The sequence below is a fragment of the Lycorma delicatula genome, chromosome 2 (assembly GCF_047948215.1).
Source record: "Lycorma delicatula isolate Av1 chromosome 2, ASM4794821v1, whole genome shotgun sequence".
NCBI classification, from domain to species: Eukaryota; Metazoa; Arthropoda; class Insecta; order Hemiptera; family Fulgoridae; genus Lycorma; species Lycorma delicatula.
Window position 1 is genome coordinate 37644031 of NC_134456.1, and position 15029 is coordinate 37659059.

The following is a 15029-nucleotide window of genomic DNA, read 5'->3' on the forward strand; positions in this document are numbered from 1 at the left end:
ATATCAACAGCCCTTTTTTTATTTTTTATTATTGTATTAGGTATGTATTATTATTTCCATTACCGTAGTCACTTCTATTTATTAAAAATAATTTATTTATTTATTTTTATTTTAATTTTTTTATTTATTTTTTATTATTTATTTTAATAATTTCATTTAGTGTAGGAAATGAAAACTGGCAAAAAATTACCAGCTTGCATTACAGTGTCCAAGTGTACCACTGGGTTAATTTTCTGCAATAAATTGTTTGTCAATCGACTTTTACAAATAGGTGTCATTTTGTTCAAAATAAAATGCTTAATAAATTTTATAAGTAAAAATTTGATCAACAAATAATTACAAAGATATTGAAGATTAAAAAATTAAGATGGCTGCCATTTTGAAATTTTTGAAGGTGTCATTTTCAAACATTTTTATTTTGTAGATAAGGTACTAGTCTTAGATTTGCCAAATTTAATTAAAGTAGATTTATTCGTTCCTGAGAAATCATTTTTTTGTTGAAAATCACAAAATGATATCCACAAGAAAAATAAAGCAAAATAGGACTTAAGTCAATACAGAGTTTTTTGCTCGTTTTGGTGTCCTGAATTAGAAATTGAAGTTTGGGGAATACATCCTGGAACACTCCATAAATATATTTAAATTTTATTAAATAAACCACCTAGTAAAGAATATATGCAATAACATGCATAATAAAATTCTCTTTATTTTTATTATGCAATAATGGAATTATTTCAATCATGACTGAGGATGTGAGATCCCACAAAAGTACTTTAATGAAAAATTAAGGTAACATAGGTCTTATCTCTATATTCTGTACTAGTTGGTCTATTAAATATAATTTAAAAGTACAGAAGAGTAATATGAATCTTAAAAGATTAATTTCAGTGAAGAATATATTTACATAATTTTAACAAAACTCAACATAATTAAAAAACACAAACATTTTCAGAAATTATGGCCAATACATGTTGAAAACATTCATATTGATAAATTTCATAAAATTTTATGTAAAATTATGAATAAATAAAGTATTATGTAAACTTATAAACATAAAAAATTATAGTAACAATGCACCTTTAAGGGTTCTGTTAATTTTTAGTGTTATATTTACAGTATATCAAGGGCAATTTCAATAAATGAATATACACTACTACTTTCCTTTCTTTGTAGCCTGCAATGAAATTCTCTCAATAAATGACTTGTCAAAAAAACACTTTGGTAATATTATAATTTATTGATTTTATATAAAATTTTATCTATTATATGTAATATCAAAAATACAGACAAAAAATTGAACTTTGTTTTATTATTTTCAGCCAGATAAGTGTTGGGAAATAGATTTAGAAAACTTGAAAGAACAAATTGATGAAGATACAGTTGCAATTCTTGTCAATAATCCATCAAATCCATGTGGATCTGTTTATAATAAAGAACATTTAAAAGCTATCCTTGATGTTGCTCGATCTTATTTCTTGCCTGTAATTTCTGATGAAATCTATGAATACATGGTAAGTAGGTGAAAAAAATAGTGGAAATATATATTCTTTACGGTTTGTTTTTTTTTTACAAAGTACATGTAAATATATCAATTTTAATTTCATGGCTTTATAGTTTTGTCAAATAGAAATTAAGACGTATACAAAACATTTTGTTAATTTATTTTTTTGTTTAAGGTTTTCAGAAGTGAGAAGTTTATTCCAATGGCATTAGTTGCAGATGACATCCCAGTTCTTACTTGCAGTGGTTTAACAAAGCGGTGAGTGTGTTAAAGACTGAAAATTATTGTTCTGATAATTTTATTAGGTGATAACTAGTATAAATAAACCAAAATTGTAACTTATTTATTAATATATATTACATGTAAATGTAAATAAATATTTCTTAATCACCACCACAAGAAACCATAAATGAAGATTATATATATATATAACATGACTTATGTTCACCTGTAGATCACCACTGTGTTGGTCTCTCTGATGACCTTTATACTTTGTCAGCTCAATTATGGTCTCTTCATTAATGGTTTCTTGTGGTGTTGGTTAAGGAATATTTACATTTTTACTAAGGAAAATAATTTTTATTATTCTTAAAATTGTTGTTCCCAGGTAGTTATTGGCCACTCTTTAGATCTTATGCCATGGACTTTGGTAACCTAGGCTTTTCCACTCACAACAAATCAACCCCATTATGGGCACTGAAGCAGTGTCGGACTCACTAACAGGTTCTGCAAGATGTTATTAAGTGCATATGTATACCTGTATACTACTGACTAAATCTCCATCCCTGGCAACCTGCCCCTTTCTGGAAATCAATAAACCATTACTTCAGGAAGGGGGTAACGCCCTCGCACTCATTCAGTCATCAAAAGAACACCAACAGTCACCATACCAACTGTTACACATGCATCAGAACAAATGCATCACCAACTTCAGGACAACGAATCCAAGAACACACATACTAGCACAGACTGGTACAGACATCATGCACACTTACTGACATGCACACATACTCAGTGCACACACCCGCATCATAACAAATACAGCACCCCATTCAGAGCATTCCATCGCACCAACTCACAATGCACACAACTGGCACACACTGCAGGCACACTTGTTATGACTCACACACTGACTATAATCAATTACTCACACCCACCCATACACACTCGTACACAACAAAACTTACCTTGACTTCCATCACATTTATCTCGACTGCACACTTACCTCAACTGCTGTTAAGCATGCTATGGGGGGAGGGGGGAAGCAGCGCCATCAGGCATAAGGGGCAGAGTGTATTGGTCCTCACTGCACCAAGGTGACTCTTGCATGCTTGCGGGGACCCCCAAGGCACTCATTCACATCCTGTCCACCCCGCACCCTCCGGCGTCACCCTCTTACACGAGTCTCTTCCCATACCCTGAGATCTTCCATCACTATCTTTGTAAATCTTGCTGCGGCTCTCCACGAATCCTCCAAACTCAGCAACATGTCACACAGGGCAGGCAACCATGCTCTCAGTCTGGAGGTAGACTCTAAAACTGCCATGGCCTGCCATCATATGTGTTAGGCAATAGTCCAGTAAGCCTTGCAGTCTTTCACTCCAGTGCCACACATTCCCAAGGAGACGGTGTGTTCACCAACCCTTGGTGCCTTCATCCCACCGCTGTTGCCACAAGTTCATCATTTCGTCCTTCATCAACCTGGTTTGCCTCTTCTTCTTTACAACAGGCATTGCACCCAGCTCCTGAAACCTTCTGCATTGTTCAACAACTAGGTTTATTGGGGAAAGTACTGCCAAGACCTCCACTACCGCACCAGAGACAGTTCTATAAGCAGCCGTAATACGGAGGCAACATCACCTGTGAATTGCCTCCAGCCGTAACAACACCATCTGTGGATTGCCTCTAATACTCCCCTGTTCTTATCACTTCTGACCAGATCTCCGATCCATAAAGCATAATGGAATAGACAACACCTGGTAGTAGTCTTCCCTTTGTTGCCGCAAGCCACTGCAGTTGGGCAGAAGGCCAGAAATCAGTTGCGTGGTTTTCTCTGCCCTTTTTCTCATCTCCAGCATGTGATTCCCAAACCAAAGCCAAGCATCAATCAATATGCCCAGGTACTTAACCGCTGGCTTTGACAGGATTCGCTTTCCCTCCAGGGTAATTGCCAGTGTGAGCCTCCTTTTTACTGTGATCATCAGTACAGCCTCTGTTTTTTCAGGAGCCACCTTGAGCCCTAACCCTCTTATCCAGCTGCAAATTGTGATATATGCCTCTTCAATCTTGACGACAGCGTTCCTCTTTGTGTCCACATCGACCACAAGGGCCAAGTTGTCTGCATACCCAATCATGGTAACATGAATCGACAGCGTAAGCCAAAAAACACCATTGTAGGCTATATTCCACAGGGTTGGTCCGTGAACTGATCCCTGTGGCACCTCTCATGACTCTTCACTCCACTCTACTTCGCACAGAAGTATACGACCAATCACGTAGTACTAAATAATCTTAACCAAATATCTCGATGCACCAAGGTTCATCAGTGCCTGCTTAATGGTAATGTGAGAAATGCTGTTGAAAGTATTTCTCACATTGAGTATAACGAGTACACAACATCTGCCTCCGGTCCAGCCCCTGATAATCCTCTCTGCCATGCAACAGACGGCAGTGACAACATCAAGGGTGAACCTACCTCTGCAGAGCATCTGCCCACCTCCTCTACCATCCTGGTCAACCTCGCAACATGTCTAAATCACCTTCACTTCCATAATTTAATAAAAGTGAAGCCATAAAATTGTAAGTATTACTTGTCACTGCCTTGTAGCCTAATAAGTTACAGACACTAGTAAGTACATGCCATTATAATGTATAGATTGCTTCCTTTAGTTATCTTTAAAAATAGTTTTTTTACAAAACTAGAATATTTCCCAAAAGGATCAGTTTAAAAAAAATAAAACTAGAATTATATAGTTACTACAATTACAACTTTATTATTTTTTCTTTTGGTTTGTAATTTAAGTCTTATTGATAAAAAATAATAATAAATTATTTTTTTTTTAATATTGAAAGAATAATTAAGAATCGTTTTTTAATGTAATACAGTATTCACATAGTCTGATATTCTATTTTGAGCTTCTTAATGCATTAGAATAAAGTCATGGTATGGTTGTATAGAATTATACATGAAATTACTATAATCACTCCCCATACTAATAAGAAATGTGTTTATTTGTTTTCAGCTTTTTGGTACCAGGGTGGAGAGTTGGTTGGATTAAAATTCATGATCCAGTGGGAGTATTAAAAGAGGTAAGAGTATTCAACAACAAAAATTAGTAACTAGTAAAACCTGAGAATAGAAATAAACATTATTACAATAATAATATGAATATTACAGTCAAACTTAAACCAACTTGAGTAGTATATAAGGGTGGATCAATAAGTACCCATGTTAAGAATGAAAATGCAAGTTTTTCAGAAAACTTTTTTATTTTTCAACATAATCTCCTTTGAGGAGGGTATACCTTTCCTGACGTCCCCATCATTTTAATAAACACTCTAAAAAATACAATTTGTCTAACTTCAAAATTGCTTCTGTTTCGACAATGACCTCTTCATTTGAGCCAAATTTTTTCCTACAAGCCACATTTTCATATTGGGAAACAGAAAGAAGTCACAGGGAGTCAGGTCGGGTGAGTACAATGGATACAGCAGTAATTCTTGCAATCTGGCCGTGACGATATGGGATGAGTGAACATTGTTGTGATGAAACAGCACTTTTTTCTTTGCCAAGTTTGCTGTGTCTATTTCAATCAGTCCAATAATTCATTGTAGTACTGCCCTGTAATTGTGCTTCCTTTTTCCAGAAAGTCTATGAGGATTATTCCCTTCGCATCCCAAAAAATCATAGCCATGAATTTTCCAGCCGACAAGACATCTTGGCCTTCTTTGGAGCAGATTCGCCTGGAAAAACCTTTGAATGACAATCAAAACATTGTTTTGATTGTCGTTTGGTCTCTGGCATATAGTAATGGAGCCAGATTTCATCAACGGTGACAACTCGACATAAAAAGTCCTGCGGATTTCACTCAAGAGGTTCAAACACTGCTTCAAAGTTGACCGCCATATCTGCTTGTTGTCTGAAGTGAGAAATTATGGCATCCATCAGACCGACAGCTTTATCATTCTTAACTTATCATGTAAAATGTTTATTGCCATTCCGTACAACACACCTACAGACTCTGCTAATTTGCACATTTTCGTTCAATAATCAGCAAGAATTATGTCATGAACCTTTTCAATGATTTCATCAATAACCACGTTGCTGGGCAACCTGAGTGCTCCTCATCAAAAACAGTTGTACATTCATATTTAAAATAGTTAAACCAATATCTCACAGTTGTCATAGATGGTGAAGAGTCCTTATAGACAGAGTCCAACTTCTTTTATTTCTTCGTACATTTTTCCATCCAGAAATAAAAAGCAAATTACAAATTATATCATTCTTTTTCCACTGTATCAAAAAACACCAAATACGTTTCAAATGACTGTCAAAAATAAAAACTAACCTATGAATCAGTCTGAAATTTTGTATGGTGTCATTTGATAGATGGTAGTACACTATAATAATGCCAACTTTTTTCACCAATGCCACCTGTCTTCAAACATGGGTCTTATTGACTCACCCTTGTATTTATATTTTCTTATTATTTATAATTTATGTAGGCATGCTGAAATTAATCTAAAATATCCCCCTTCTTTACAGAAAATAACAGTATCACCATTTGTTGTTACAAATATTGTTTAGAGCATTCATTCTCAAAGTGGGTGATAACACCCCCTTGTGAGCAATGGAATTGACTAGTTGCTGTGTGGAGAGCATCTGTGTTGTATTTAACACTTCCTGTGTTTGTACAGCATTTTTCATCAATTATATAAAACAGTACTTTTAAGTACTATTACTGTCAGAAATTACACTATACTCATTACCATTAATATCAGCGGGTTGCATGCACAGCATACAACCATCATAGAATCTCTATTCAAACACACATATGCTTTTTCACACACAGGCTGTTTAAAAAGTAAGCAATGTTTTGCTCACTGTGTAATCTGTGTACAGTTTATAGCATACACGTACACTGCTCAGCAAAAGCACAGCACTGCTGTCACAGAAATTTGTACATGGTCATACAAAGTAGGAAAGTTGGGTCATAGTGGAGGTGACAAGGCAAGATGCTAACGACAGGAGGTGGAGAAAACTGCCAAAATAAATGGTAATGATTATAGTCTGCATATACAGCTGTATGTTTTCTACATTGTATTTTTATATACTGTAGAACGTGTATAATGTTTTTCATTAATCATTTGTTAACTGCTGAGTTTAGTGATTTTTCTCATGCAATGACTTCAAAAGGAGGTAAGCCTGCCACTCATCCTGTTCGTGACAGAGCAGTTTTTGGTTGAGGTATAATGGTTCATAGTTCATAACCAAGCACAGGAAATAGTCTGCGGTGTGAGAGAGTTTTTTGAGAATGAATCAAAAAAATTTTAGAAAAGAATGAACCTTAAATTTCTTTTCAAAAAGTTAGAGAACTTACTGTTGTTGCTCTTAAAATTAGTAACAATACAGTTTCCAATATTACCAAAGAGAAGTCTTTAACTGTGCAGAAAGGTTCATCCAAATTATCAACATCGTGCAAACAACAACCAATACATTCTCCAGTTACTGGAGGGTACTGATTTAAATACGTTTGCAGCTGATGTCATTCGCCAACACATTTACAACTACTACTCAAAGAAAGAATATCCAACAACTAAGAAGTTATTTGTTTCTCTTGAGAAACTGAGTTATTTTATGGAAAATATTCATCTTTACTAAAAGTACTGCATAATATAGGTTTCAAGTACCAAAAAATTAATAGCAGGAGAATTTTATTTGAAAGAGGAGATATTGTTGCTCATCGTAGTATTTTTCTGAAGGAAATGAAGACCGTTAATTTTAATGAAATTGTTTGGTTACATGAAACCTTTCTTTTCTTTTCCTGTTTAGCCTCTGGAACCACCATCAGGATTACTTCAGAGGATAAATGAGGATGATATGTATGAGTGTAAATGAAGTGTAATCTTGTACAGTCTCAGGTCGACCATTTCTGAGATGAGTGGTTAATTGAAACCCAACCACCAAAGAACACTGGTATCCACGATATAGTATTCAAATCCGTATAAAAGTCAAATGCCTTTGACTTAAGTTCGTATTCAAATGCCTTTACTAGGATTTGTACCTTAGAACTTGGCTTCGAAATCAGCTGATTTGCGAAGACGCGTTCACCACTAGACCAAACCAATGGATTTGGTTACATGAAACCTGGGTTAATGCTAACCACTCAAACCCAATGGCATGAACTATGGGAACTCTTGATGGTCATAATGCCTGTGCCTATTGGTCGAGGTGAAAGATTAATTGTCTGTCATGCCAGAACAGTTAACAGGTTTCTGAATGAATGCTATTAATGTTTAAATCAAAGAAAACAAACAACTACCATGAGGAAATGAATAATGAAACATTCACAAAATTGTTCAAAGAAACGCTTTTAAAAAAAGTTAAACCAAGTAGCATCGTAGTGATGGATAATGCTTCATATCACACTGGGCAATTGGGTAAAGCACTAACTAACACTAATCGGAAATATGGGTTGATTAATTAGCTAATTTCATGTGGGATTAATGCAGACCATTCAATGACCAAAGGAAAACTTTTGGAAATTATTCAGGAAAACCTTCAAGATCTACTTATTAAATAGCAAAAGAAGCAGACTATAAAGTCATCCCATTGCCTCCCTATCACTGTCACTTCAGTGTTATTGAAATCATGATGAGTCAAGTGAATTGGGATGAGTCAAATAATAATAAAAAGTTTGCAATAACAGAATCAGAAGAAATTACATTGCAAGGAAAAAATAGTGTAACCTTTCAAGACTGGAGAAAAGTAGTGCAACATGTTAGAAGAGTTATATATGAAGCCATAGAACAAGAAATTCCCTTGGACAAAGACAATTTAATTATAAATTTAGAAGAATCATCTGGTTCATCTTCCAGTTCCAGTAGCAGCTCTGAAGATTATGAAATGGATGGCATTCAACCACTTTCTGATGAATAATGCCACAGTATTTATTTATAATTATTTTTATTGTAAAGTAGTTGTTTTCCTCAACTTAAATAATATATTGTAGTGATTATTATAATATCAATAACTACAATAACTACTGTAATTTCTTAACGTAAAAATAAAATAAATACATTGTAGCCTACTGTAAATAATTATAAAAAATATAACAGGCCTACAATAAAAGAAAAATAATACCAAAAGAAATTAAATTAAAATTGATATTTTGGAAAATGGCTGACACTTAACTTTCAGAGAAAACAACTGTTAGTTTGTTGGCATGTACGAGTGAGAGAGATGAGAAGGATAATGAGGAAGAGAAGGTCAGATATGTTTGGCAACATTCAAAATCTTGCTTTCCTTCCAAGAACCACATGTGGCTATAATACATTAACCGCCACAACCAAACTCTCAACAACCTGAGTACAGTATTAAATCTAAGCTTTTTATATAGTTTTTAAATTTAGATGAATTTAATAAAGATTATTTTATTTTTTATTAACTTTCAGATTTGATGATGGCCCCATAATACAAAAATATGTTACTGTAAAATTTTATTTTTTTAAATATTGTTGTTTAGTAATATGCTGGTCGTAATTAATTAAAATTCATGTCCTAATTTATGAGTTCTGTTATTTAATAGTAGAAGCTGTTACCTGTGTTCATATAATTAATGTCTTTACTCTGTTACTTAGTTCAATAATTTTTATAAGAAATAAATAAATGATAGATAATAGGTATGAATAATAGATAAATGGATATTATATTTAATTTAATTGATTTGAAATTATATACAATTGCCCTAAAATAACCCACTTATAGTACATAAGAATAATACATATAACAAAAATATAATACAATCCTATCATAAATATTTTGACAAATTTAATATAAACCATAGTTTGAAAATAAAATGAAAAAAGCAGTGGTAATAAACAGAAAATATCTTCAAAATAACCTCTTGGGAAATGCCAATTTCCTTATTTAAATCACAGAGTGAGACAAGATTTTAATTTTTGAAGGCCCTTTAACTTATAGGCGACTATTCCAGGATGCCTTAATATGTGCCCTGTAAGTATGTCTCTTCTTTTAACTATATTTTTCCAAATGCTTCTTTCTTCATCGATTTACTCCACACCTCTTCATTTGTCACTTTATCCACCCATCTGATTTTTAACATTCTACTACAGTACCACATTTCAAAAGCTTTTATCTTTTCTTCTCGGGTACTCTAATCGTCCAAGTTTCACTACCATATAAAGCTATGCTCCAAACATATATTTTTAAAAGTCTTTTCCTGAGGTTTAAATTATTTTTTTATGAAAACAAATTATATTTCTGACTGAAGACTCGTTTCGCCTGTGCTATTCAGCATTTTATATCGCTCCTGCTTCGTCCATCTTTAGTAATTCTACTTACAGAATAACAAAATTCTTCTACCTCCATAATCTTTTCTCTTCCTATTTTTACATTCAATGGTCCATCTTCATTATTTCTACTACATTTCATTACTTTCGTTTTGTTCTTGTTTATTTTCATGCGGTAGTTCTTGCATAGGAATTCATCTATACCATTCATTGTTCCTTCTAAATTCTTTTTACTCTCACCTAGAATTACTATAGCATCAGTAAATCATAGCATCTTTATCTTTTCACCTTGTACTGTTACTCCGGATCTAAATTGTTCTTTAACATCATTAACTGCTAGTTCTACGTAAAGATTAAAAAGTAACGGGGATAGGGAACATCCTTGTCGAACTCCCTTTCTTATTACAAGTTCTTTCTTATGTTCTTCTACTATTACTGTTGCTGTTTGATTCCTGTAAATGTTAGAAATCGTTGTTCTATCTCTGTATTTGAACCCTCATTTTTTTTAAATGCTGAACATTTTATTCCAGTCTACATTATTGAATGCCTTTTCTAAGTCTATAAGTATGTTGGTTTGTTTTTCTTTAATCTTCCTTCTACTATTTAGAATAGTATTACTATTAATCTAAGCCCTAAAATTCCTTCCCTTATCTCTATACTTTTCCTGAAACCAAATTGATCTTCTCCTAACACTTCTTTCACTCTCCTCTCAATTCTTCTGTACAGAATTCTAGTTAAGATTTTTGATGCACGGCTAGTTAAGCTAATTGTTCTGTATTCTTCCCATTTAACTGGTCCTGCTTTCTTTGGTATCATGACTATAACACCTTTTTGAAGTCTGATGGAACTTCCCCTTTTTCATAAATATTACACACCAGTTTGTATAATCAACCAATCGCTTCCTCACTTGCACTGCACAGTAATTCTACAGGCATTCTGTCTATTCCAGGAGCCTTTCAGCCATTCAAATCTTTAAAATGTTCTCTTAAATTCAGATCTCAGTATTGTTTCTCCCCTTTCATCCTTTTCAACTTCCTCTTCTTCCTCTATAACACCACTGTCTAATTCATTTCCTCCATATAACTATAAAGGTGGGTGGAATATATTCCACCCACCTATCGATTTTGCCTTTCGTATTATAAATCGGTGTACCATCTTTGTTTAACATATTATTAGATTTTAATTTATGTACCCCAAAATTTTCCTTAACTTTCCTGTATGGTCCACCTATTTTACCAATATTCATTTCTCTTTCCACTTCTGAACACATTTCTTTAACCCACTCTTCTTTTGCTAGTTTGCACTTCCTGTTTATAGTATTTCTCAATTGTCTATAGTTCCTTTTACTTTCTTCATCACTTACATTCTTATATTTTCTACGTTCATCCATCAGCTGCAATATATCATCTGAAATCCAAGGTTTTCTACCAGTTCTCTTTGTTTCACCTAAGTTTGCTTCTGCTGATTTAAAAATTTCCTTTTTAACATTCTTCCATTCTTCTTTTACATTTTCTACCTTATCTGTTTTACTCAGACCTCTAGAGATGTCCTCCTCAAAATCTTCTTTACTTCCTCATCCTCAAGCTTCTCTAAATTCCACCGATTCATCTAACACCTTTTCTTCAGGTTTTTAAATCTCAATCTACATTTCATTATCACTAAATTATGGTCGCTAGCAATGTCTGCTCCAGGATAAATTTTGCAGTTGATGAGTTGATTTCTTAATCTATGCTTATATAATCTGATACCTTGCAGCATCACCTGGCTTTTTCCATGTGTATATTCTTCTATTATAATTTTTAAACTGGGTATTGGCAATTACTAAATTATACTTTGTGCAAAACTCTATAAGTCAGTCCCCTCTTTCATTCCTTTTGCCCAGCCCGTATTCACCCACTATATACCCCCTTCCTTGTCTCTTCCAATGCTTGCATTCCAATCTCCAACTATTACAAGGGTAAGTCAATTATTATCCGCAATGTAGTTATAAATTTTATTGCAATACAAATAGGAAATTTACATGTACATCATTTTTCAACATAGTCCCTTTGTATTGCAACCCACTTAGTCCATTATTACACAAGCTTCCTGATGCCCTCATAAAAGAAGGTTTTCAGATGAGCTGTGAGCCAGGAATGCACTACTTCTTTCACTGTTTCGTCCGCAGTATGTGAACGGGCATTGTCGTGCAACAACAGAACACCTTTCAACAGCAGTCCTTGGTGTTTGCTTCAAATTGCAGGCTTCAGCTTGGCAGTAAGCTTCTCACTGTAACGCGCACTGTTTATTGTCGTGCCCCTTTCCTCATAATGTCCAGTACTGGGCCTTGTGAGTTCCAAAAAACCGTAAGCATCAGTTTTCCTGCAGATGGTTAGATCTTGAACCTTTTTTTGAGAGTGAATGTGGATGTTTCCATTCCATACTCTGCCGTTTACTCTCCAGCTCATAATGATAGATCCATGTTTCATCACCAGTGATGATTCTGTCTAATAAGATGTCCTGTTTGTTACCATAGTGATCCAAATGTTTTTGGCAGATGTCCAAGATGTCCTTTGTTTATGCAACTGTGTGAGTTGTTTTGGGACCCATCTTGCACAGACTTTATGAAACCAAAGTCTGTTGTGGATGATTACATAGGCAGAACTATGACTAATTTGCAGAAAATGTGCCACCTCATCAATAGTTACTCGTCTGTCTAAGATAACCATGTCACATGCATGCTCAATGTTTTCCTCATTTGTGGCGGTAAACAGTTGTCCGGCTCCTTCATCGTGCATAACACTTGTGCGACCATTTTAGAATTTTTCAATCCATTCGCAGACACTCCGTTGTAGCAGCACACTGTTCCCATACTGTACCGAAAGTCTTCAATGACTTTCGGCCCCGGATACACCTTCCGACCACAAAAAACTATCACTGAACGTTGCTCTTCTTTGGTGCAAACAGAAAGCGGAGTAGCCATGGTTAACGGCAGGGCAGGGATAATAGAACTAACCTAGCAGCATCAAACCTGCACAGACATAACAACAATCAAACCACGCATGTGTCATCTAGGCAACACGACAGTACTACCAACATAAACAAAAATATAACTAAATTGTGGATAATAATTGACTTACCCTCATATTAAATTTTCACCTCCTTTTATGTGTTTAATTGCTTTGTCAATTTCTTTGTATACACGCTCTACCTCATCATCATCATGGGCGCTTGTAGGCATATAGACTTTAATAATTGTTGTCGGTTTAGGTCTCAATTTTATTCTTATTACAATGATTGTATCGCTATGCAATTTGAAATATTCTATTCTCTTCCCTATCTTCTTTTTCATTATGAAACCTACTCCTGACTGCCCATTATTTGAAGATGAGTTAATCAAAATCACCTGAATTAGTTTAAAATCACCTGACCAAAAGTCGTTTTCTTCTTCCCACCGAACCTCACTACTTCCTACTACAACTGTATTTACCTATCCATTTCCCTCTTTAAATTTTCTAACCTACCAAGCTTTTTTAGATTTCTAACATTCCACGCTCCGACTCATAGAATGTTATTTTTTAATTTTCTGGTGACCCCTTCCTTAGTAGTCCCCATCTGCAGATCCAAACGGGGGACTAGTTTACCTCTGGAATATTTTACCAAGGCACCTCCAGCATTGTTATATGAAAATGCAGAGCTACATTTACTTGGAAAAAAGCAGCTGTAGTTTTCTATTGCTTTCAGCTGTGCAGTCCTCAGAAGATTGAGTGATGTTGATATGGCCGTTTAAGTCATTCTGACTTACGCCCTTAACAAATACTGAAATTGCTGCTGCCCTCTTTCAGAAATCATTCCTTAATCTGGCTCTCAACAGATACCTCTCTGATGTGGTTGCACCTTCGGTCCAGTTACTTTATACCACTGAGAACTCAAGCCCCCTCACCAACAGCAAGGTCTCATGATTCATAGAGGGAGATATATATATACATATAAGAATATAAGAATGGCTTATTACAGCCTATAAAAACTTCTTTCTCATTAAATGCCACCCAGTGAAAATCTATATCATATTTTTCTTTTTTTTGTATTCTGTAACTAATAATGCTAGAAATGCTACTATTAAAATAATGTCCGTGAAAAAATTGTGTTTTTACGTAGTTCATAGAAAATATTCATTTGGTTTGATTTCAATCCATAAATGTTGGATTTCATTTCTTAAAAGGTGCCACTTTGCTTTACACTTATTTGAGGTAGAACTAATATTGTTTTAATAACTTTTCTTTGTTGCTATCTTCTATTCATTATAGAATTTTTCAAAAATAAATGATTGTTAGGACTGCTGTCCTAACACCATTTTTTTTAAATGCTTTAGTTTCTTATTATAGCGCTAATCTTCTTGTGCTCGCACTGCCATGAACTTTTTGACAAACACTGTTCATCTAAATTTAAGAAACATTTCAAAAAATAATTTAAAACTTTACGATAAATTTGTATTCATCATTGTTTCTAGTTAATCAAAAAATTGATATCTAACTTAGTGTAAAATTAACAATGTAAAAATAATTTTTTACTGCATTCATATTACATGCTCTGACATATTTAAACCAAGGAAATGTTTTGAAAATATAGCCCAAATAAGCCTTACCTAATGTAAAAGCAAGACTAGAACATTTCAAACCAAAATATTTATGAATATTATTTACAGTTTCTTCTCTTTTACCTTTTTGACAAAATCAGTATTAAGATCAGTACAAATTACAGTATTTAATCCAGTTTTAAAATTTATGTTATACATATTTAAATAGGAAGCAAAACTGTTAAATCATGAGGGAGATCTGTAAAAGGATATAACTATAAACTACAAACATAAAATCAGTAAGATATACCCCATATTTCTCAAAACCTTTTTCATTATAAAATTGCTGTGGACCAGTAACTTCAAATTTAATTTGACTTTTTTAATAAAAAATCTCTATCTTCCTAATAAAGACTTTTTGCTTTAAAATAATTCTAACTT

At 33.9% G+C, this 15029-nt stretch overlaps 1 protein-coding gene across 1 annotated transcript in view; it reads left to right on the forward strand.

Moving 5' to 3' along the window:
* The window catches only part of Tat (Tyrosine aminotransferase), a 59407-nt gene that overhangs the window by 23255 nt on the left and 21123 nt on the right, over positions 1 to 15029 (forward strand). Inside the window, exons 5-7 of the mRNA XM_075358716.1 lie at positions 1320 to 1511; positions 1677 to 1759; positions 4744 to 4810. Coding sequence (XP_075214831.1) covers positions 1320 to 1511; positions 1677 to 1759; positions 4744 to 4810 — 342 coding nt within the window. The remainder of the gene's footprint in view (positions 1 to 1319; positions 1512 to 1676; positions 1760 to 4743; positions 4811 to 15029) is intronic.